Here is a 25553-nt window from a genome sequence, read left to right as displayed (position 1 = left end):
CTTTGTCAAGGGAAGATCATGTCTGACTAATTTGATTGAATTTTTTGAGGGGGTGACTAGGTGTGTGGATGAGGGTAACGCAGTGGATGTGGTATACATGGATTTCAGTAAGGCCTTCGATAAAGTCCCGCACAGGAGACTGGTCAAGAAGGTAAGAGCCCATGGAATCCAGGGTGCCTTGGCATGTTGGATACAAAACTGGCTTAGTGGCAGAAGGCAGAGGGTGATGGTCGAAGGTTGTTTTTGTGACTGGAAGCCTGTGGCCAGTGGGGTACCACAGGGATCGGTGCTGGGTCCCTTGCTGTTTGTGGTCTATATTAATGACTTGGATATGAATGTAAAAGGTATGATCAGTAAGTTCGCAGACGATACAAAAATTGGTAGGGTGGTAAATAGCGAGAAGGGTAGTCTCAGTCTGCAGGACGATATCGATGGGTTGGTCAGATGGGCGGAACAGTGGCAAATGGAATTTAACCCGGAAAAGTGCGAGGTGATGCACTTTGGGGGAACTAACAAGGCAAGGGAATACACAATGAATGGTAAGACCCTAGGCGGGACGGAGGGTCAGAGGGATCTGGGTGTGCAAGTACACAGATCCCTGAAGGCGGCGGAACAGGTGGTAAAAAAGGCATATGGGATACTTGCCTTCATTAGCCGAGGCATAGAGTATAAGAGCAAGGAGGTTATGATGGAGCTGTATAAAACACTGGTTAGGCCACAGCTGGAATACTGTGTGCAGTTCTGGGCGCCACACTACAGGAAGGATGTGATAGCTTTGGAAAGGGTGCAGAGGAGATTCACCAGGATGCTACCAAGGCTGGAACGCTTCAGTTATGAAGAGAGACTGGGCAGATTGGGTTTGTTTTCCTTGGAGCAGAGGAGGCTGAGGGGGGACATGATTGAGGTGTACAAAATTATGAGGGGCATAGATAGGATGGATACTAAGGAGCTTTTTCCCTTAGTAGAAGGGTCAATAACTAGGGGGCATAGATTCAAGGTAAAGGGCGGGAGGTTTAGAGGGGATTTGAGAAATAACTTTTTCACCCAGAGGGTGGTTGGAGTCTGGAACTCACTGCCCGAAAGGGTGGTAGAGGCTGGAACCCTCAACATTCAAGAAGCATTTGGATGAGCACTTGAAATGCCATAGCATACAAGGCTACGGACCAAATGCTGGAATATGGGATTAGATTAGACAGGGCGTGATGGCCGGCACGGACACGATGGGCCGAAGGGCCTCTATCCGTGCTGTATAACTCTATGACTCTAACCCATGGGGCATCTCATACAGCACACTGATCAGGAACCCATGGGGCATCTTATACAGCACACTGATCAGGAACCCATGGGGCATCTCATACAGCACACTGATCAGGAACCCATGGGGCATCTTATACAGCACACTGATCAGGAACCTATGGGGCATCTTATACAGCACATGGATCAGGAACCTATGGGGCATCTCATACAGCACACTGATCAGGAACCTATGGGGCATCTCATACAGCACACTGATCAGGAACCTATGGGGAATCTCATACAGCACATGGATCAGGAATCTATGGGGCATCTTATACAGCACATGGATCAGGAACCTATGGGGCATCACATACAGCACATGGATCAGGAACCTATGGGGCATCTTATACAGCACACTGATCAGGAACCTATGGGGCATCTCATACAGCACACTGATCAGGAACCTATGGGGAATCTTATACAGCACACTGATCAGGAACCCATGGGGCATCTCATTCTGCACATGGATCAGGAACCTATGGGGCATCGCATACAGCACACTGATCAGGAACCTATGGGGCATCTCATACAGCACACTGATCAGGAACCTATGGGGCATCTCATACAGCACACTGATCAGGAACCTATGGGGCATCTCATACAGCACACTGATCAGGAACCTATGGGGCATCTCATACAGCACACTGATCAGGAACCTATGGGACATACAGCACACTGATCAGGTCAGGTAGGAGGTTAAAGTTTTGGAAAAACTGAATCCTGACCCCCAACCCGCCCACTTCCGGTTTTAACGGAGGCCGAACAGAGGATGGGCAGCCAATCCACTGCCAGGAGACGGGTCGCCCATCTATATATATAATAAAGGAATCGATCTGTCTGTCTGTCCTCGGGTGTGCATCTGTCCGGCTATGCGCTCGAAGGTTATACGGCGTACCTACGCACGCGTTGCCTCCGAAGAAAGCTTACGCTTCCGGGACGCTCGTAAGCGTATTTACTTTTCGGTCGGACGAAAGTTGTTCGCGCCTTATGCAAAAAACCTTCAAAATTAAACTCATAATCTGCTAGCATTGATTGACTGACGTCAAGGTTCGACCAATCCTGTGCCGTCACAATTGACCAATCCTACAGTACGGTCCCCTGATGGTTGGCCAATCGGTGTGTGTGTGTGTGTGGGGGCGGGACTAATCATTTTCATCTCGGGGATCTGGCAGCCATTGTTTCACTGCCATGACTTCAGCTTCCAGCTCAAACTACTTTGAAAGTTAGTATCTCTTTTAAAAATAACAAGATTTACCAAAAACGTTTTATAAGTACTTTCACTTTCATCTTTCAAGGTATTAAAAGGTAGAAATGTTGCCCGGCAGCAGACTCACACAGGGAGAGAGAGAGACAGGGCCTGAAAGCCCTTTGATCATCCAGCTTTGAAAAAGTTAGTTTCTCATTTAAAAATAACAAGATTTACCAAAAACCTTTTATAAGTACTTTCACTTTCATCTTTCAAGGTATTAAAAGGTAGAAATGGTGCCCGGCAGCAGATTCACAAAGGGACACAGACAGGGCCTGAAAGCCTGGCACTCGATTTAAAATGTTGCCCGGCAGCAGATTCACAGAGGAACACAGACAGGGCCCAAAAGCCTGGGACTCTATTTAAAATGTTGCCCGGCAGCAGATTCACAGAGAGGCCCCAAAGCCTGGCACTCGATTTAAACCACCCGGCCCAAAACAGCCCTGGCAAAGCCGGGCTCCCCCAGCTAGTTTAAGTATAAAGAGGCTGACGTGCTTCATATTTAACCACCATCACAAATTTAACTCTGGCTGGTCGGGTTTTTCAGGCCACGGGGAACCCGTCAGCTAAGGTAAGGAGAGGACTGCTGTATCCAGTAGGTAAGTGCCTTTCCACTTACCTCCTGGAGCCAGCATCCCTGTCTCATCCACCCCCCATGATCTGACCCTCAAGGCCTCCGATCTCTTTTCCCCCCACCCCAGGCCTCCGATATTTGTATTAGCCTTGTGAAAGTGAGGATTTAAGTATTGTCCCAACCAGACTTTGGTAAGATCGATGAATGGGGAGGTGAACCTTGTCTGAATATAATTGGGACTTCCTTTCGAATGCCGTGCCCCAGACTGAAATAAAGCAATAAATTGGATAAATTGTAACTTTTTAAATGTAAATGTCAGTGTTCGAGAACCACAGTTTGGGGATGTCACAGTGCAGCTCTTGTAAGGTTCCCAAATCCCCTGCAGTTGGCTCATATGATGTTTATGATAGTCAGTGGCACATAAGGTAGCATTAAGAAAATGCTTTTAATAGCAGGAAGGTCTGATAAAATTAGAGTTAACAGGGCTCGTCAGCAGAAAACTCGCATCAGGAAAGATTGAAAGGTCATCCGTGTTACCAGCATTTATCATTTTTAAGAAAATGTCTGAAACCCACTTGAAACCTCATTTCCCTGCACAATTAGGCATCAGTTGTTTGAAGCCTGCATTCATTTTTTCTGCTTTTGTTTACAATGCATTCTCCACTGCCTACTTTTTTTTGATCTCTATTCCCGGTGCACACTTGGGGGTCCCTAAGCTCTCTGGACTTACATGTGGGTTTTTACTTGGGGGGGGGGGGGGGGGGTGGGGGGTGGGGGGGAGAAGAAAGAGTGCATACCCCAAATCAGGCAAACAAAAAGTCTAGGTGTGGATTTCTTGGCAGTGATGGGTTTCTGCACATGCCAGATATGCAAGTCCCCAATGCCTGAGGTACTCCCCCAATGGGTTCCTATTTCATCATAGATGGAACAACAGGGGTCCTACATCTCACAAAAAGTGGGAACAATAAAATAGAAAGTGGTCAATAAAGCTAAGGGATAGAAGCAAAGATATATCCAAGTAAATTCACAATTAAAATAAGAGACAAGGCAAAGTGGCCCTGTCAGCTAGTCTACCAATGTGCTGTGCTAGAGATGTAGGATGCCAGTAATTTGGCACATTAGCAACTGCAACCAGGTGATTAAGAGAGGAAGTTAAAAATTAAGCATTTTACTTTCATGAGATTTTCCTGGATTATGCATTAGCTTAATGATACATCTTCACACTTATGCTTCTTAATGCATATATTTTATACCCTGGTGCACATCTGGGAAGCTCTTCAACCTGAGCAAGACTACAAGCCTCGACAAAGACCATGCAGGAGGTCATACATGAATCGCACTCTGAATGATCATTTGCCACAGAAGCAAAGAACTGCGGCCTTATCATTAGTCTGTAAGAAGAAATGCCAAGTATCAGCCAGTCCCGGGAAAATGCCACGGTAAATCAGCCATCACCATTGGCAATACTGAATTAAATGTCATCAGCTGGTTCAATTATCTGTCGAATGTTCTGAAAAACTCATCGGGAACCAGCATGGAATTCAGCTCATACCAAAGCTTAAAGTGTACAGGGAAACAGCCAGCAGTACTTTGGAGATTTAAAAGGATAGAAAAAAATAAATTTACAGAGGCTCAGAAACTATGCCGGAAAAACTGAAAAAGCGAAGACAAAATAAAGAAAAAACTGAAACACACCATCCATGGCTGAGGGCAGGCAACTGTACTGAAGGTTCCATCAAGTGCTGCTGCGGAAATAGTGGTTGGGCAGCAGGAGAAGGCCACTAAGCCCCTCGAGCCTGTTCCGCTATTCAACTACATCACAGATGATCTGTATATTAACTCCATCTACATGCCTTGGTTCCGTAACCCTTAGTACCCTTGCCTCACAACAACCAATCAATCTCAGTTTTGACATTGTCAATTGACCTAGCTTCAAATTTTTTAAGAGGGAGATTGCCCAGATTTCCAGTACCCTTGCGCATGAGTGCGGGGATTAAGGTCTTTCCTTCCTGTGAGGAAATGGATGGCCTCCACTTGAAGCATCTTCCTGGCAGCACAGCAGACATCAGGAACTTTGTGTGTGGAAGAGGAATGGAATACAAACCATTGTCTCATCAGTCTGATTGCTTTGCTTTTAAATCAACTTCAAAGAATATATTGTTGATGTAACATTTATCATCAAATGAGCATTGGTGTGATGGAAAAAGGGATAAAACGCGTAATGAGGTTAGTAAATTAAGGTTTTTATAGCCCTTTAAAACAATGATGTCTCATAAAAACAATTTACATTGCTTGCTTTTAAAAAAAAACTGCAATTAGCTACCAGAAAAAATGTATTTAAATCCAGCTTTTATCTGTATTTGTAAGTAAAATTGAAATTATGTCGACATATTGTAAAGTACTTGAGGGTTGGCCATTAAGGTATTTTATCAGCATGCTGGGATGTACATGATTGAGGGCAAATATGCTAGATTTTGTTGCAATTGTAGATTAAAATACCCATGAAAGTGCAAATTGTATCAACATAACAGATTGACTTACATATTAATGCAGTGTAGTTTCAACCCAAAATGTGTACTCCAGATTTTACTGTGGCACGTCAAGAAAAACATCACTCAAGGAAATTGTTTCTAAAGGTCTAGGAGGAAAATGTATTTTTCCATTAAAAAAATGGTTTTTGATTGTCCTTCAAGGGTTTCCTGTTTAACATAGAGGGGAGGAGAAAGCTGGGGGGCGGGTTGGTGGGAGCGAGAGTGTCTCGTCCAAAATAAAATAATCAGAATCCTCGCAGCAATAAAAACCCATTCAAAAGCAGTGTACTTTTTCTGCAGTTCCGTCCATTGTTGTGCTGATGAGTAATGATTTATCAAGTATGATAGCGTAGTGATTAGGCACTGGACCAACAATTCAGAAGCTTGGATGGATAATCCAGAGAGCGCGAGTTCAAATCCCACCGGGGCAGTTTTCTGGAAATAAAAGTGATCATGAAGCTGTCGGATTGTCATAAAAACCCAAATGCTTCACACTTGTCTTTTAGGGAGCTTACTGGGTCTGGCCTATCTGTGACTGCAGTCCCACACCGAAGCCTAGCAAGCCATTTAGTTGCACCGCTGCCAGCGGTTCAAAAGATGGTGCAAAGCCTTCTTGCCACCTTCGCAGGGTTGCCAATAATGCCCAGATCACGAGAATGAATATAAAAACAATTCATTATATGGAGAAAACAGCAGATTCTAATCCACCCATCACCACTCTGGTCCAAAACTTTGGTATTCCAACATGCTATGCCACCAGTAGCAGGAAAGTGCTCTTATTTTGTGGGACTCTCATTTTAAATTAATTGATTTAGCCAAGTACTCTTCTCGCTTAGGCATGGTGGAGACAACACAAGTCACTATCACTGTGGTTGGCTCTGACAATGGAACTTAAACTTCAGCATTTAACATTATCTTTAGAGCAACACATTTTTCTGCATCAATTGACATTTATTGTCTATTCTAGGTCTTCCAAAACTTGGACATCGTAATAGTGCTACACTCTCAGTATGTGCATGTTGTGACCTTATGCTCTCAACAGCAACAATTGCTTACACTTGTAAGAAAACATCTTGAAGTTCTCCACAGAGGCAAAAAATAACTGGAGCCCAAAGGAAGGAGGATTAACGTTGGTGACTGCCCTTTTTAAAAACTTGGATTTTGGTTTCAGAGAGGTAGCGGGGGTGGGGAGGATGCAGCAAGTGCTTCAGAGTGCAGACTCCATACAGCTGAGGTTCTGCATTCAAATAGCACTGAAAGAGAGTTATGCAAAAGGAGGTCCAAAGCAGATGAGTGGAAGGTGTACACAGGAACATAAGGCTGAATGAGTGCGTAAATATAGGGATAGGGAGAGGTAAGGTCGGAGAGATTTGAAGATAAGGACAAAGATTTTGAAGGTATATAGGGATCCCACAGAGGCTGGTGAGCATAGGAGTTATACTGGAACATGAATTAGTCTGGGATAAGATACATGTGGCCGAATTTGAGGAGTTGCAATTTGTAAAGGGAAGAACTTGGGAGGTCAGCAAGGCGAGTGATCGAGCAATTGATTCTGAAATTGACAAAAGACCCAGTTAAGCATTTCAGCAGCAGTGGAGGCAGAAATAGGCAGTCTTGGTCGCAACAAGGATGTGGGATTTAAAGTTCAGCTCAGAGTTGAACAAGGTTGTGCACCATCAGGTTTAGTCTGAAGAAAGAGAGAGGAGGAGGGAGTTGGGTGGAGATTGAGGCAGGAGACAAGCAGGATGGCTTCAGTCTTGCTAATATTGACTTGATGTCAGTGATGCACATTTCATTTGAGACCTTTGCCCCTTTAGTTAACTTAATTTTGTTTAAGCAAAGTCATGAAATACTGCAGAGATGCGAAAAGTGGTTGAATTTATTAAACTCAGCTGAGAACCACATTTGTGCCAGAGTGAATGTGAATCCAGATTGCCAGAATTGAAACAATTCAATTGTTTGAATCAGCAGCAGTTCCTGGAGGATCCCTTAAAAAGGGACTTCTTTTAAATTTATGGCTTAATTGTGGTGTGTTGATGGGAATGAAAATTTGAAGCCATCTAAAAATTGGTTGATAAAGAACATGCCAACTAAAAGTTAGATTTTTTTGGAAACTGCAGATTTTTATACATTTTGCCAGAAAGAAAAAAATGTTTTAAACATATTATACATTCCCATACTGTCCTCAAATGACAGTCTGAAATAATACCAGCTATTTCTTACACAGTGCTTTGTCATTATATTACAGTTAGCAGGTACAATGCAGGAACATTTACAGGTCACAGTAAAAACTAATGTTTATTTCCTTCGCAGGTCATAAAAAATGTATTATTCAGCTGTTAAGAAAAAAAACTGTTAAACTATTTGTCCAGTAATTGTTTTTAAAAGAATCAAAAACGGAAATTATATGGTTGTGTCCCACATGATTATTTCATCTTTGATCATGTGACAAGCTACGACACCTGTGTAAAGTCACTTGTCAGACAGTGCAATTCATTGTATCCATATTCCTTAGGTGATTATATATGTGGACCCTCCCCATGAATCAAAGCACAGGGAACCAAACCTAACCACTTGTAATTTTCTCTGATATGGCTGCTTGTCAAGAGGAAGAATCTTGGAAGTAAGCCTGCATCCCAAAACAGGAAGCTTAGGATCCTTTGAGCACATGAATAGCAAGAGATCTAAATGTCTCCAAATTTTAATCAGTTTTCTTTGCTCTGCTCTGCTCTTGGCAGCCTGGACAGGTACAACTTCATGGTTCCATCTCCCACCGGCGAGACCGCGGGGAATTTCCTCAGCGGAATTGTCTGGACAGTTTATGCCGAGGCTGATGCTACTGTCCTGATTTTTTGTCCTTCTGAAAGCTGAAGCTTGTTCTTCTGCTAAGCTTTCTTTGTTTTTGAGCCTGGTAGTCTGCTCGTGCTGAACTTGCTCTGGATTCCAAAATATAGTTAATCTAACAACAACAAAAAAAAAACACACACATTCAATTATTTTAGCATACTTGAGAGATAAGAGAGACAAAGAAATTCAGTGTTGCACAAACATTCGCCAACAATTTGAAATGTACACATTTTATATTAGATATTTCAACAAATTTTCAAGAGGCTGTAGAACAATCACAGGGAATATACGGTCGGATCTTGGCTCAGCTGCACCAAATCGATTTCAATATTAGGAGTATCTGATTTTTTTTTAAATTTTTTTTTTTTAAGGTCAAACATTTGCTCAGGCAGAGGCCGAGAGCTCTTCTGTGCTTAATAATCGACTATTCGTTCACACATTGGGTCAACTACTAGACTTCAATAAATTACTATCAGTGACAACCCTATTAGTACACACAATTTACCACCTCACTGTGTTCTGAAAACCACTCGTAATAAACACACTAGTTGGGTTACTACAAAGCTGCATTTCCATTTCAGCATTTGATGGATAATTTAGAAATTTTGTTCACATTTCAACTGAAATGCAGCACTTTGAAATACGGTTCAATCACCGAAATGTTACTGGTGGCAGTTGTCTAATTTATATGAGCCTGAATATAAACTTGTAATGGAGAAGGGTTAAACTAGAAGTTTTTTTTGGTAGCAAAAATATCATGGCAAATTTAATAATTAGGATATTCTATGCACATGAAAAAACACAAACTTCACCAATGAAATTTTAGTCTTTCACCAGACACTTGACAGAACTTGGAGCGTTACAACTTTGTGCATTTTTAGCAGAGCCAGGGAAATCCTCTAAATAAGTACATAAATTTCAATGACAACGCTCTTTTTACACCCGGTTTTGATTTGCAAAGTACAGAAAGTGCTATAATTAAATTTCATGTTTGCTGTAAAATAAAGGAGGCATTAATCCTGAGAAAGTTGCCTCTAACTGACATTTAGACACCAGCAAGGCTTCAGGAATCAGCTTTATCTTTGAATCAAAACATGGTGGAAATGATTTCTCTTTTCAATTAAAAAAGGTACCCACTTTATCTGAGCTTCTTTCTCTTTATATAACAAAATGCCAACACCTTTGGTTTGGTGGCGAATATATAAAAGCATCTAGTTTAATCCCACGAACAAACCTAAAAAGGTGACAAGCACTGAATAAAATTGACACAGAAGCTGGTTCAGCATGAAAGACAGTCACATTAGCAAATCGTAAATACTTGTTTTACATGTCTCATAAAATGCTAATTTATTGGCTATGATACTTTGTGATGATAGCCGTGATAATTTTTAATGGAAGGTTAATGTAAAAATCAAAATGCAAAAAGCCCTTTGGCTTAGCATCAGTTGGTTCACTGGAAAGATTTGGCAGCTTAAAACCTGAACAGTTTTATGTACTGCTGGGTCTTCATAGTCGTTAAATTTTAAAGCTGCTACCTTCAACTGATTTTGAATATTTTTTTCATGGCTAATAAAACCTTAGTCTGGACTAGCTACAGTGATTGAGACGGTTAACTTGCTAATGTCCGAGTAAATTGGACACATCCCTGATATAGCACACACAAGGTTTGCCAGATTTTAGGCAAATCAATAAACATGAAAGCAAAACAGTGATGGATAAAACAAAAAAATATGATGGGGGCTATGTTCATACCGTCAGGCATCGAGACATTTCAGACAGTTATGTTGTGTTGGCTGGCTTTTTAGCGCAATTGCTAAGAACATTGCATATACCGAGAGACAAGCCCAGATTTTCTGCAGGGTGCCATTTCTACCCGTCTACCCTGGTTTCTGGGTTCAGCCTAATTCAGGCAAGCTCCTGATGGTTTTCCCACCTTTGATTGGCAGCATGTCACACGGGGGAGGGAGGGCCAGGAACGTGTGTACGGCTACAGGATTTAAAGGCTTGCAGCAGCTTAAAACAGGACAGGGCGAGAGAAAATCTTAAAGAAAGCAACAGCACAATTTGGCTTGCAAGCAAGCAATGTTTGTGGAGGTTTGAGGAGTCTGCAGGAGGAGACAGAGCCCCCAGGTCTTCTGATTATGCAGCTGAAGATCTTCCCTCAGAAGTTAGACAGCAGAGGAATGCCCTGTTTGGACCCAAGTGTGCCAGACCCAAAAAGGAGAGAAGAACAACAGCAGGAGGCGGCCAGGGCAGTGACAGCCAATGCTATAAGCTCATGCATGGCAAGTCTCTGCCACAAAAAATTAATGATCTTACTGAGTCTGATAAGGCAAGAGGAGCCAACTACACCGTCCAAGACGACACTGTTAAAAGTGTATGAATTGCTTACCATTAATGCCCTGGAGGCCACCACCAGCTTTCGCCTGGAAATCTTCCTTTACTCATTGTCTTGCATACATTCTCCCCACTAAAAGGTCACATGGTATTAAATAGCTTTTAGCATGCATCAGTCATCACCCCCATTGTGATCTGCTTACTGACTTCTGGGCTTTATTGCATCTCATGGCAAACAAAAGGACATCCTCACTGTTGTGGAACCTTGCTGTGTGCAAACTGCTGATTTCCTACATTACAACAGTGACTACACTTCAAAAGTACCTCATTGGCTGTAAAGCACTTTGGGATGCCCAGAGGTTGTGAATGGCACTAGATAAATGCAAATATATCTTTATTTTTCCTCTCCTCTAAACGCACCTCAAAAGAAAGCAGCAGCAGAGGAGGAAGATGAAAACCCACACGCCAGTGTTTCCAGCTCCGGCAGCTCCTCTTCACATGCTGTCACTCTCTTCCTACCAGGCAGAAGCCCCCAGACATTAAACAACAAGAGGGAAGTGCGCAGAGTGAAACACAGAGCATGTGGGTCGGAGCGGCTGGGGGGGGGGGGGGGGGGGGTGTGTGAGTAGAATATGAAGTGGAGGACAATGCTGACTAGAGGGTCCAGAGACATCACCCCATGGCTGACGTGCCTGGGGACCCAGATCTCTCAGTTCCTGCTTCTAAACAGTTGCAGAGCATCACGTGTACGTGAATGCACTGGGGACGGTCTGTGACATTGAGAGACAAATACCAGATGATTTGGAGAAGTCCACCACCCAGAACTGTGGTAGGCAGACGGCTCGAGTTTGCACTAGAGCATGATCGGCTCCTAGCAGGTATGCAGTGGAAGCCCCCCCATAACAGAGGTTTAAATCAAATCAAATCAACTTTTACTGTCATTGTTAGTGCACAAGTGCAGTACAACGAAATGTAGGCTTGCGGCTCCCGAGAGTGTACAATTTGGATTAGGACACTTAAACATTCAACATACATTTATACATTTGGCTTGCAGTATATTAGCATAAATATGACCATAATAAAGTGCATTGGCAGATGTGCAGGCTTTAGTGTTTATTTGTGGAGTTCAGTAGGATGACAGCCCTGGGAAAGAAGCTGTTTCTAAATCTGGTCGTACGGGTGCGAATGCATCTGTAGCGTCTTCCAGATGGTAGGAGGGCGAACAGACTGTGGCTGGGGTGGGTAGGGTCTTTGATGATGGACCGTGCCCTCCGTAGGCAGCGTTTCTGATATATATGCTCTATGGTCGGTAGCCGGGTGCCGGCAATCTATACTTCCTGCATGGATACTTCAGATTGCTATGGTAGAGACTGGAGGGGAGGGTGATGCTGGTGCAAACTGCAAACACAGCCACACCTTTTAACGTAGTAAAACGTCTCAAAGCGCTGCACAGGAGTATCGCAAGACAAAAAATTTGACACCGAGCCACAAGGATAAATTAGGGCAGGTGACCAAAAGCTTGGTCAAAGAGGTAGGTTTTATGAAGCATCTTAAAGGAGGAAAGAGAAGTAGCGAGGCAGACAAGTTTAGGGAGGGAATTCCAGAGCTTAGGGCTTAGGCACCAGCAGGCACGGCCACCAAAGGTTGAGCGATTATAAACAGGGATGCTCAAGAGGGCAGAATTAGAGGAGCGCAGATATCTCGAGGAGTTGTGGGGCTGAAGGAGATTACAAAGATAGGAAGGGGCGAGGCCATGGAGGGATTTCAAAACAAGGATGAGAATTTTGAAATCGAGACACTGCTTAACCGGGAGCCAATGTAGGTCGCGAGCACAGGGGTGATGGGCGAATGGGACTTGGTGCGAATTAGCTCACGGGCAGCTGAGTTTTGGATGACCTCAAGTGTACGTAGGGTGGAGTGTGGGAGGCCAGCCAGGAGTGTGTTGGAGTCATCAAGTCTAGAGGTAACAAAGGCATGGATGAGTTTTCAGCAGCGGATGAGGTGAGGCAAGGGCAGAGACAGGCGATGTTACGGAGGTGGTCTTTGTTATGTTGCCGATATGTGGTCGGAAGCTCATTTCGGGGTCAAATATGATACCAAGGTTGCGAACAGTAACATAAAAGGTATCTTTTTTGTAAAAATGCTGATTCTCCAATCACAGAAGGATGCAAGTAGCTTGGGTCATAGTTGCAAATAAAGGCCACCACAAAGCAAATGCACAGGATTTTCTTAGATATATCAGTGGCCTGAAAAAGGTCGCAAAAATGAAAGTGGAATATAATAAATTGGTCCACGTCACAACACAGAAGCCATAAAGCAATACCCCCTACCCACCTCCAAAATGAGCATGATTCCCAAGCATTTCAAACTTTCTGATGAAGGTGACAGCATCCCTCTGAAGTAGAATTGTTTAGTAAATGTTCTTTTATAAATAAATAAATAAATGCAGGAGCGCACAAGCACCGTTCCTGATATCTTTCATAATCTACGGTGGAGTTCTGCTTTCCGGCATGGTTATCGAGTCTGCATGTCAAATCCATTGATGTCCAGCTGAATTCTACTGAGAGAATGATCACCAGTACGCTTTTATCGACACCAACACTTTGGCTGCCCGTGCTTGCAAACATTGCACCACCACACCTATGCCGCGAATATGCAGTCTCCAGAGAATACAACTGCTACACCAGCAAAGACATGCTAATCCAGGCCAACTTGAACAACCTACCACCAACCTGTCTCAAATCTAGGCGGCCATTTTGGACCGTCACCGAAGCCCTTCAGCGATCTCCCCTCAGCCTTGATGACCGATGGCAAAATACTTGGAAGAACTGTGACACACAGAATGGATTCCTCAGAGGACCCCACAGTAGAACCTGAAGGATCAAATCTTCCTCGCAAACAGTGGATAACCATCAACCGCCTCAGAACCAGTCATGGTAGATGCTGCCACCTTCTCCACAGATGGAAGATTAATGCATTCCCATCATGTAACTGTGGAGCTCCTAATCAGACTCTGGCGCACATCATTGAGCACTGCCCTCAGAGGAAATTCGCATTCAGTTAACCTATGGTCGAACCTTCTTCAGCTGCTTTATCAATGACCTTCCCTCCATAAGGTCAAAAGTGGGGATGTTCGCTGATGATTGCAGTGTTCAGTTCCATTTGCAACTCCCCAGATAATGAAGCAGTCCATGCCAACATGCAGCAAGACCTGGACAACATTCAGGCTTGGGCTGATAAGTGGCAGGTAACATTCGCGCCACACAAGTGCCAGGCAATGACTATCTCCAACAAGCGAAAGTCTAACCACCTCTCCTTGACATTCAATGGCATTATCATCGCCGAATCCCCCATCAACATCCTGGGGGGTCACCATTAACCAGAAACTAAACTGGACCAGCCACATAAATACTGTGGCAACCAGAGCAGGTCTGAGGCTGGGTATTCTGCAGCGAGTGTCTCACCACTCGACTCCCCAAAGCCTTTCCACCATCTACAAGGCACAATTCAGGAGTGTGATGGAATACTCTCCACTTGCCTGGATGAGTGCAGCTCCAACAACACTCAAGAAGCTCGACATCATCCAGGTCAAAGCAGTCCGCTTGATTATCACCCCATCCACCACCTTAAACATTCACTCCCTCCACCACCAGCGTACCGTGGCTGCAGTGTGTATCATCTACATGATGCACTGCAGCAACTCGCCAAGGCTTCTTCGGCAGCACCTCCCAAACCCGCGACTTCTACCACCTGGAAGGACAAGGGCAGCAGGGGCATTGGAACACCATCACCTGCAAGTTCCCCTCCAAGTCACAAACCATCCCGACTTGGAAATATATCGCTGTTCCTTCATTGTCGCTGGGTCAAAATCCTGGAACTCCCTCCCTAACAGCACTGTGGGAGCACCTTCACCACAAGGGCTGCAGCTCACCACCACCTTCTCAAGGGCAATTAGGGATGGGCAATAAATGCTGGCCTTGCCAGCAAAGCCCACATCCCAGGAACGAATAAAAAAAAATGGTGGCCCTGCTACACAGCATCGCATCATCTTGAGGACAGTCCTTTGTGTGAGGATACATCCCTAAGCTCAGTATTCAGTTTTGTAGACCTGTGAACAGAATAAATGACATTTTAAGAACGTGAAGTCATGGTAAGATACTACACATTGCTACAATCATATTCTTGGGTTTTAATGGTTCTGTTGTTCCAGGAGTGAATGCAACTACTGTGGCATTGTAAAAAATATAGAAACGGTACAAGTGAAATTACTTTACCTGCAATATTTAGGTTGGTCTTGAAGTAAAGTGGGTTTTCCTCACTTATGTCGCCACTGTTTTTTTTATTTGAACTCGCTTAATGCCAGTCACTTTTCTTTACTCCCCTCCTCAACGCCAGTTATATTGGCAGATTTGAAGCGTTCTGGTTATTGATCAAGGGTGCAACTTTCAGATTTTCTGGAAGGTTCAGTCACGTGCGGCACTTTATCTCTTGGGTTCCGTTATCCTTAATATATTCATGTAGAAGGTGGCATGAATTATGCCAATTGCAACAGAGTAAACATTTCCTCCATGTAAATATTACACTTGTATTCAGGGTGATGTGTGCATTCCAAGTACTGCACCAATACAATATGTTGCAGTTTTTTGTACAGGCTGTGCCACACAATGCTGGAATTTTTTTTGTATTAATGCACAATACTTACAAATGCATCAGTATGCTATTCACACTTTAAGACATAAATTGAGTCAGATGTGTTTAAAAAAAAAAAAAAAAATTTACTGGGATCATGCTAGCTTTAATCCATCAGCGTTAAGTCTAGTGTGAGTGGGATGCGCAGTGTTCATGTAGTATACCTTGGAATATGCAGAATCATAGAATAGTACAGCACAGGAGGCGGCAATTCGGCCCATCGAGTCTGCGCCGGCTCTTTCAAAGAGCAATCCCGTTAGTCCCACTCCCCCGCTCTTTCCCCATATCCCTGCAATTTTTTTGAACGTTCAAGTATTGATCCAATTCTCTTTTGAAGGCTACTGTTGAATCTGTATCCATCACCCTATCAATCAGTCAGTGCATTCCAAATCACAACCGCTCATTGCGTAAGAATATTTTCCCTCATGCTGCCTCTGGTTCTTTTGCCAATCGCCTTAAATCTGTGCATCCTGTTATTGACCCTTCAGCCACTGAAAACAGTTTCCCTTTGCTTACTCTATCGAAATCCTTCATGATTTAAACATCTCTATCAAATCTCATCTTAGCCTTCTCTGCTCCAAGGAGAACAACCCCAGCTTCTCCAGTCTATCCACATAACTGTAATCCCTCATCCCTGGAACCATTCTAGTGACTCTCTTCCATACCCTCTCCAAAGCCTTCATGTCCTTCCTAAAGTGTGGTGCCCAGAATTGGACACAATACTCCAGCTGGGGCCGAACTAGTTTATAAAGGTTTAGTATAACTTCCTGGCTTTTGTACTCGTGCCTCGATTTATAAAGCCCAGGATCCCATCTGCTTTATTAACTGATTTGTTAACCAGTCCTGCCACCTTCACAGATTTGTGCCCAGGTCTCTCTCTTCTTGCACACCCACTTTAAAATTGCACCATTGAGCATGTATCGTCTCTCCTCATTCTTCCTACCAAAATGCATCACCTCTCACTTCTCTGCGTTGAATTTCATCTGCCACGTGTCCGCCCATTCCACCAGTCTCTTAAGTCTATTACGAACTTCCTCACTGGTTTACTACACTTCAAGTTTCGGGTCATCTGCAAATTTCAAAATTGCGCCCTGTACCCCCAAGTCCAAGTCATTAATGTATATCAAAAACAGCAGTGGTCCTAGTACTGAGCCTTGGAGAATGCCACTGTATATATCCCTCCATTCACCACAACTCTCCGATTTCTATCCCATAGCCAATTTTGGATCCATGCTGCTACTGCCCCTTTTATCCCATGGGCTTCAATTTTGTTAACAAGCCCAATATGTAGTACTTTATCAAATGCCTTTTGAAAGTCCATATACACAACGTCAAGAGTTCATTTAAGTTAATTGACCCCTTTGCCCCAAACTAATTGGATCAATTCATGGTTTTAGTTCACTAGAGTATAAGATTTATCACTATTATACTTCGATCAGAATTTGAGAATTAGCATAAAGTTCCAAGTAAACTAAATGTCTAGGTTGCCATTTTCTGAATGGCTGTATTGGCATAAAAATTACTAGCAGTCTGAATACAAGCCTCATATTTAAACGTGTTTTAAAGTCAACAACATAATTGAAGAAAATATTACCCTTTTGAAATAGTCCAATGTTAGGTTGGTATGATATGATTCTTTGTTGGGTTAATGTATTGGGCAATGGTGTGGCAGGATGGAAACTGGTGACTGAAATTCCTCAGTGACTATCGCATCTCGGCAGGCTGTCTGGAGGTGGAGCTGGTACAAGGTGTCTCTGTAAAAGGATGGTGTGAAATCTGAGAGAAAGTATCCTGTACCGTGCATCTCCGGGTTTAAGAACAGCGTCTGCCAGAGAGGTCTGAAGGGAGGGGCGGGGTAGGCATTGCGGGTATATTGACACATTAATTGAAATAATTTAAAATGTGTCCTAAACATAAAACTCAGCGGCGGGCACACCTAATTTTGGTGGCGCAAACTGATTTTATTTTCATATTTTGTAAGCATGTCCTAATGGGCAGCTCCACTCACACAACAAATTCATTCTTAGCTGTAAATAACCAAAGACAATTTCCAGTGAGACGATGGCTATCCTCTATTTAAAATATCCTTTTTATTTGTGGATCCAAGTTTCAGTTTAGCTCAGTGTAATACTCTTGCCCCTGAAACTTTTATTTGAAGTGCGTAAAGCACAAACGCTGTCCGCCCTCTGATGTCAGCCATTCCTGAGCTTGATTGCTGCTCCATGCTGCTAGGAAGCCAAGGGAGGTTGGAGATGGGGCAGTCGTTTGCAAGGGCAGAAGGGTCGAGGGTGGTTTTTTTTTAATTTTTATAAAAGAGAGGGGGTGATGGCGGTTTTGAAAGGAAGAGGGGCAGTGCCTGGGGAGAGGGAACCATTTACAATGTCAGCTAGCTTGGAGGCCAGGAAGGGTAGTTGGGTGGGCAGCAGTTCTGTGGGAATGAGGGTCAAGCAAACAGGAGGTGGGACTCATAGATGAGATGAGCTTGGAGAGGACATGAGAGATAGGAAAGAATCTTGAGACAGATATAGGTTCAGGGAAGAGGAAGGGTAGCGGGGGAAGCAGTATAGGCAGCTGTACAGATGGCCTCTGTCTTGGGGACAAAGACGTCCATGAGCTTTTTACAATTGCTGTTGTGCCCGAGGGTGGAGGGGCAGTGGAGAGGGGTTCGAGCAGATGGTTGGCAGCGGAGAAAAGAAGCCGTGGGTTATCGTTGCTCTCCAGGTTGATCCTGGAGTCATCGGCAGAGGAGAGTGGGGCCCGACGGTGCTTGATGTGGTCCAGTCGGATCTGATCGATAGCTAAACCTGTTATGCACCAAATATGGTCAGATCAGTGCCTCTTGTCTTGTGGAAATGAATTCTCAACAACGTGGTAGCACTGAATGTTGTAGTTGCAATGTATTGCTCCACAAACTAGTGGGACACAAGTCAACACCATCACCCCCACTCTTGGAGTTCCCAATTGGATTAAAACTACTGAGCAGTGGCAAGAAGCAGCGATCAGTATTTTCCTGCACAAGGGAGGAGAGAAAATAAATGTCACCTCAGGCATTTTCTTCTGCCTGTTTGTGGCCTGTTTCAGTGAGATATTGATGGGAGGTCAGTAATCAGATCACCACTCAACATCTTGGTCAGCGCTGGTGCTGTGCAAGGGCATCCAAGAAAGGAAAGCAAAATAGATTAAAAAGAGCAAGTTTCACCCTCAGCAAGGCAATTGAATTCTTATAATAGGATCAGTAAGGACACTTTTTAGGAAGCTTGGTTTATTACAGTGCTGCACATAGAGCAGCAAGACAAGATTGTGCACTTGCAATTCCCTACACAGTGATTAACTGATCTCAGTAGGACTGTCTTGGGAGAGGCTGAGCTTAGGCAAAGTGCGTCCCATGGAAGGAAACAAAGAGAAAAAGGGTGTCAACCTGTGCAGCACTAATAAAAAAGTTAAGCAGCAGCAGTGTCACAGGTCGGAGAATGAAAAACAGCTTTAAAAAGCGCAGAATTGCACATTTTTGAAAAAGACAACAAATGTACAAATATATTGGTTACAATGTGAGTGCAACAAAATGTAATATAATGTGGACCCATGCAGTGAATTATTCATCTCAGGTATGTTGTTAAGAGATACTGCATGTAGGCCAGGTAGTGAATAGTGGGAAGTAGCAAGAACCACTCTTAACCATGGTCTGCAGTGTGAAGAGGCCACCAAATGGAAACAGGAGAAAGAAAACACCAAGGAACCTTTTGTTTCACAGATGGAATGACTGTCTATGGCCATCACTCTACATTCCCTCTCTTTGTAACTACATTTTTTATTGCCAAAAGTCAGAGAGAGATCCATCTCTGAGCAACTTCAATCTTGGAAAAGGTTTCTAACAAGCTCTAAATTCCACAGGGATGGGTCCCATTCTGACTAAAGTCTCTTCCCCTCATTTCCCCTCCCCTGAGCTAGTCAGCAAACTTAAGTTACTCTCTGGTGCTGTCAGCCCATAGATGCACCATTTCAGAGCTTGGTGCTGTGCTTCTTGGAGACAACTTTGTAACATTAGTCACTTAGTCAAAGGATACCCTTAAAAAACTCAACTTCTTGACCAACAAGGGAAGCGACAGCAGAATGTCTGAAGCTGGGAAGAATTTATGCCCATGGAAGATGCCATTGATCCAGGAAATGAGTTACATAGGTGACACCTCAATATTAAAATTGTCTTGGGGTTAAAGCACTGAACCATACAGACTAAGAAGGTCCCATGTTTGATTTTGTCTGCACTGAGTTAGCTGATCTTGCCTGGGTAGCAGTGAGAGCATTATAATTGGCTTCAACACCCCAAGCTTACGAAGTGGAAAAATTGGTCAGGGTTCCCATTTTTGGTATCCAGTGACCTATCCTGGAATGCATGCATGTGGACATTGGACGAGAACAGGCTCTTGGCTGCGATACTCCCTCTGGTCGAATCGTTAGCCATCACTCACTATATAGAATTAAACCATGAAGAATGGTCACTTGGATGAGGACGCCCCATGGGTGCGGAATCATACCCCAGCCACTCGTTCGTGTCTTCAGGAGTGAGGATGCGAGAAAATCAGTGGAAAAAAAATATCTAAGGTACCTCCTGCAATTCTTACTCCAGTTAATGAGAAGGATGCATGTCAAATAAAGACATTCTACATCCTTAGTTTTAAAAAAATATTGGAAGAACTGAATGATTCCCCACTGCTGAAAACACTCACCAGAGGATTGAGGACAGCAACTGTGACTTGGGATCCATTACCAAAGAGCGGTGAAAGCACAACAGGAATTGACCCAGGTCTCAAACTCTTTCTGGACTCTGTACAAACTAAACAACTGTCCAAAATCATAATGGCAGATACAGAAATGTGTTCATAAATCTTATCCATCCTGACCGGAAAAGCTCGACTCTGCACAAAGCAGTAATTTATAAAGCTGGATGCTTTAGGTTAGAAGTTCCTAGTCCAGCCCATAAATGTTTCTCAGTTAATTCTCTTACATATTTACTTTTTTTTCCTACCCCAGTTGAGATACCTTTTTATGGTTGGGATTTTGATCAATAAATTTGGTCCAAAATAGCACTAAAAGTTTTGATATTCTGTATGGATTTGGTTTCAAAGCCAAACATCTATGCTTCATTATATCCCTGGTTAAACCTCAGTTAGCTTCAACATACCTGAATACAAGCGACATCGCAATAGATTTATTCCTACTTCAGGTCAATGAAACTGCTTCACATTATATTATTTACATAAATCTTTGAGTGCCACTTGATTACAACAATTAAGCCTATAAATACTTTTTAGTGTAACTGCCCACACTAATATTAATTTTGACCTTTCGGGTAATCCTTTAATCCCTGTATAGCCTATGCATCTCATTTTCACTGAAGGTTATATTTAGCTGTAGTTGAGGCAGCTGAATTAAAAACAAACATTAATATGTTCTTTCTTCATAGCACATATTTAAAATTCATTACAAGTTTGCTACTGACCCCTTACTGCTACAGCTTACTTTATATTAATGTTACCCACCAAACTGGGTATGTGCCACTACATTTCATCAAGTTAATCTTCATTGAAGAGTTAAAAGCTGAGCTCCCAGCAGCCACGAAAATGCTATGATTAGATGTGGAATGCTTCAATTCCACAATGTTTTTTTAATATAGTGAACATGTTATGACTTAAGTAAAATGGCAGAATTTTATTTCCAAGGAATCTTGAAATTAGTGCAGCATTGGGGGAAAGGAAAATCAATGTCAAGAGCTTACACCATAACATTATAAAGAGGAACATTTAATCAAACTGACATGTCAACAGCTCTATTTTTCCCCTAAAACAGGCTCTTCAAAATTGTTTGAGCTTACTGAAGAATTAGGTGTACAAAACATGTTCATTATTGCTCATTCGCTCTCTCTTTCCACAGACTTGTAGATTTTTGCCATTAAAATAAATACCCATTCAACTTAAATGCAATTTGAACAATATTACATCTGTTTCAACGCTAATGTTTTTACAACAGAAGATTTTAATTTTGATAAGTTAAAGCATTTTGATGAAGCACTATCATTTACATTTGAATTGCAATTGGGATGCCTTACAGAATCTGTAAATTCCTGCAAGTATCGAATAATATAAGCTGTGCATGCGCCCAAAAATTAACAGAATAGAAAATGAAAGGTGAATAAAAATAAAAATCATAACAATTAGAGAGTGGTGGTGGTCAACAGTAATGTTCTTGTTCCAGTAACGACATGATATTTCTGTTTAAGTGAATACATGAGTTGCCTTTTTTTTTTAAAAGTGTAAAACATATTCAATCAATTCCCACGAGATCAGTATCACTTGTATGAAAAATACAAAAATCACTGGTCACCAGGTTAAATAAAGCTGCTTTTATATTCAACTGCTGCCGCCAGCTTCCAAAGCACAGGTTTTGTGCAGCTTACTGGATCTGAAGAAGTCTGCGACCAGGAACATTTTATTAAAACTGGGTCTTCCTAATTGCCCAACGGCTTTGGGCATCCAGTAAAAGTGCTGATTGGATGCGCATCCTCGCTGCAACATCATCACACTTAACTTATAAAAATACATTCTCAACTGTTACCACTCTGGCTCAGTTTACTTAGCCAATTTAGTTTAATTTTATGTGGCGTCGAACTAGGCAGAATAAAGTGAGTGGCGAGCCTGCACAGATCTGTTGCTATGGATTTTAATCTTGCTGCAGATGGTTTAATAAAAGGAATGCTATCATATTTTTTTTAATGTTTTGAGGATTTATCGAGCGCTCTGATGCTATGGTGCCAGGTCTTTGCGCACGTGCCCATGATGGTTGAGGATGCACAAAATTCCTGTTCCCAGCTGGTCTAGAGAGACCGACAGCACTAGTTAGCTGTAAATGTAGGAGGCTGGTGTACTTTGCAGCGCAACACAACTGCCAGTATCTGTGTGGGACTCCACAACAAAGGTAAACACGCTCAACTTTCTAACACAAGGTGACCATCCATAGAGTAACAGGACAGTTCATCTGATTTGAGACAATGCATCACTTGTGCAAAGACCACTTATGAAAGAACTGCTAGAACTCACTTTCACTGGCGAGATGTCTGCTATTTCCATAAGATGCAAACAAACACTTGAGATAAAGTGGAATTACTTTCCCTGTCGAAATGCAGCGATGATGCCGCACACCTCTAGCAAGTTACAAATCATCTTTGAACTCGTTAGTCAACCAACATTATAACCCAAGTGTACAGAATTTATTGGCATGCTGTCATTAGTAACCATCTTTTCTTTGGTGACCAGTTTGTGAAATACCTGCTCTGCTACTAACCTTCAGCACAATTTCATTGACTGTGTTGGTGTCTGCTTCAAAGTAGAGATGTTTGTGGTCATGATTGCTTAGATATGTGAGCTTGAATATTGCATGGCCTGCAAGGCAAACAAAGGACAGGAGTCAAACAGATGAACAGAGTTTTACTACGGATGCAGCTTGACAAAGAAACAGATGGCGATATTAATGTCCCATCAGCAGAACAGAAGGAAATTGCATGATGGCGACAGCCTCCGCATGTCATTTCAACATCATTCAGGCAAAACTCACCACAAAGGCAACAGAACCCTTTTTAATATAATTTGATTCCCCATCCTATCACAATGGACAAAGTGCAAAATCAATCATTTGGTTAGTTAGGTCCTCTGTCAATTCTTTTCTGTTCTTTGAGGTTGGGGGGTGAGAGAAGAAAAGAGAAGAAACCAGACTGTGCTTGGTACGGCCATTACAGGAGGAAAAAGTATTTAATATTTGTGGTAGATTTATACAGGCATTTACTGCTTCAGACTGATGTAACATGTTAATAATCTGCTACATACCCTTTCTTAATGCTACGGTTCTAGAGAGGTTATATTAACATGTATTACAAAAGAAAAGCTTTTTAATTTTGTCTTTTGACGTAAAGTCAATTTAAAAAATATATATAATTAATTCAATACCCACTGCTATTCAGATGATGAAATAATTTAGTGCAGTGAAAACATTAAAACACAGTGCATAATGGATTTTTAAATTCATCTTACAGAAAAATTACCAGAACATAAAAATTAAGCATCATAAGGACAACACTGCATCATTGTTGTTCTTTCATTGTTTAAGACCATTGTAACTTCATTATGAGTTTACACTTTTGGAACAGCAGCATCGGATATAAAATTACTGTAGAGAAAATAACTATAGAAATGGATTACAGAAGCAACCCATGTCATGCATCATATCATCTTATGCCACAACACAATGGTGGCACAGCGTGTTCGATGCTGCCTGACCTGCTGAGTATTTCCAGCATTTTCTATTTGTATTTCAGTTTTCCAATATCCACATTTTGATTGTGTTAGAATTGGGGTTCTCTTGTCTTTTTAAGTCACACAGTTGTGTACCATGGAGCCTCGGGGGGGGGGGGGGGGGGGGCTACATATCTGTGCTCCCATTAATCTGCATATATCACTGGTTGCCAATATTAACAGATCTTGGTATTCTTATTTAGGATTTGTCCATCACTCTGGAAATAGCACTAAGCACAGCCCTCGCCAAACCTCCAGCTGCACAAAATTCAAACAGAATAAACCAGCGAATAAGAAATGCAAGTTGCTTAGGATAGATTAGTAGGCCTCATGGGCTGTATGTGGCCCACGAGGAGTAACTTAGAAACTCCTACTGTACGAGTTCGCATTTTAGGACTTTTTTGGTATGATAAAGAGCAGCATAGTGCTGGAGTACATTGGTCTATCAGCATACCAGGCCACTGAATGGTATGACATCGATTGGCATTTTTAATTGCCCACGTGGCAAGTTCCTGAGCTTGCCCGTCAGGGGAACTGCTGAGCACAAGAGAAGAGAGAATAAAACCAATCCAGATTGCAGCCACATATCTCCAAACACGGACACTGGGGGAGGGAAAGGAAGGAAGGAAGGAAGGAAGGCAAGAGGGAAAAATTATACTGAAATAAAACGATCCCAAATGTATACTGGGCTTGTGACTATGATCATTAGTAACATTTTAGGAATTTTCCACCAATTGCGTCACTTTCTACAATATTAACAGACCTGCACCGCTGAAATTCGAGGTTTAAAAACCACAAAACCTGAACGCTCGCAACACGCAATTAGTGTCAACTTGTCTATAGGTGTAGAAAAAGCAAAAAGTAGAACATTTGCGGGTTTATTAAGGAAATATTGTCTTCATTTACTCAAATACTTTTGGGTTCAGTTCTTCAATATCTGACCAGATACAACAGATTTGGATTTAATTGTTTAATTATCATGATACGCATTGCTCTTCATTACACATGGTAAGTGAAACATGTATCATTTGAAAATTCCAAATAATAAACTAAATTGCTTTCTTGAACTCTCCAACTTACTTTTAAGTATGCTGATTTAATAGAATTATATAAATTCAGTTAATGTAGGCACAATATTTATTGACTGCTAATTCTTGACTACAATTGCCCGGATTTTGCATGGATAATAATGGTGAGGCTAACAGCGCTCACCATTAGAACGGGATAAATCGGACAGCAACTTCTGGCGTCCACACAGACGCAGTTAAATGCGGAAATCCGAAAGCGGCTGCCGATAGACTCGGCACTGAAATGAATGCAATGGTGTGAACTTGGGGTACTTGTCCACTAGTTCCTCACTAATGATGGCAGAAAAAGTTAGCAGCTGGTGGATTCAGGAGTCAGTGAGTTTTTAAAACAGTGTGTTAAGTGATAATTACTGCCAAAAAACTCTGCTGGCCCTGAAAATTTAATTTTACAAGTGTGGAGTCTCATTCCCTCAGAAGTTAATTAGTGTTGGAGATTTAAAAGAAATAATTTTTAAAAAAACTTTTTGTCTGTCTGTCTCTTTTAATCCCATCTGTCTTTTCCAATTGTTATTCCACTTTCTGTACATGATTTAAATCTAATTTATACTTCCTGGTTTAGACTCTGCGTTTCTCAGTGAGGATTCTTCAATCTGATTGGTTGAAGAG

At 42.4% G+C, this 25553-nt stretch overlaps 1 protein-coding gene across 4 annotated transcripts in view; it reads right to left on the bottom strand.

Annotated features, from left to right (window-relative positions):
* Positions 1 to 5338: 5338 nt before the first annotated feature.
* The window catches only part of mapkap1 (MAPK associated protein 1), a 224785-nt gene continuing 204570 nt past the window's right edge, over positions 5339 to 25553 (bottom strand). For all 4 annotated transcript variants that reach the window (XM_085965624.1, XM_085965622.1, XM_085965621.1 and 1 more), the window contains 2 exons: positions 22856 to 22953; positions 5339 to 8606 (listed from right to left, as the gene is read on the bottom strand). In XM_085965624.1, the coding sequence (XP_085821750.1) occupies positions 8484 to 8606; positions 22856 to 22953 (221 nt within the window). In that variant the 3' untranslated portion in view covers positions 5339 to 8483. The remainder of the gene's footprint in view (positions 8607 to 22855; positions 22954 to 25553) is intronic.

The sequence above is a fragment of the Somniosus microcephalus genome, chromosome 23 (assembly GCF_052327205.1).
Source record: "Somniosus microcephalus isolate GS21.2 chromosome 23, FLI_Smic_1.0, whole genome shotgun sequence".
Lineage (NCBI taxonomy): Eukaryota > Metazoa > Chordata > Chondrichthyes > Squaliformes > Somniosidae > Somniosus > Somniosus microcephalus.
This window is presented reverse-complemented; position numbering and strand designations above follow the sequence as displayed.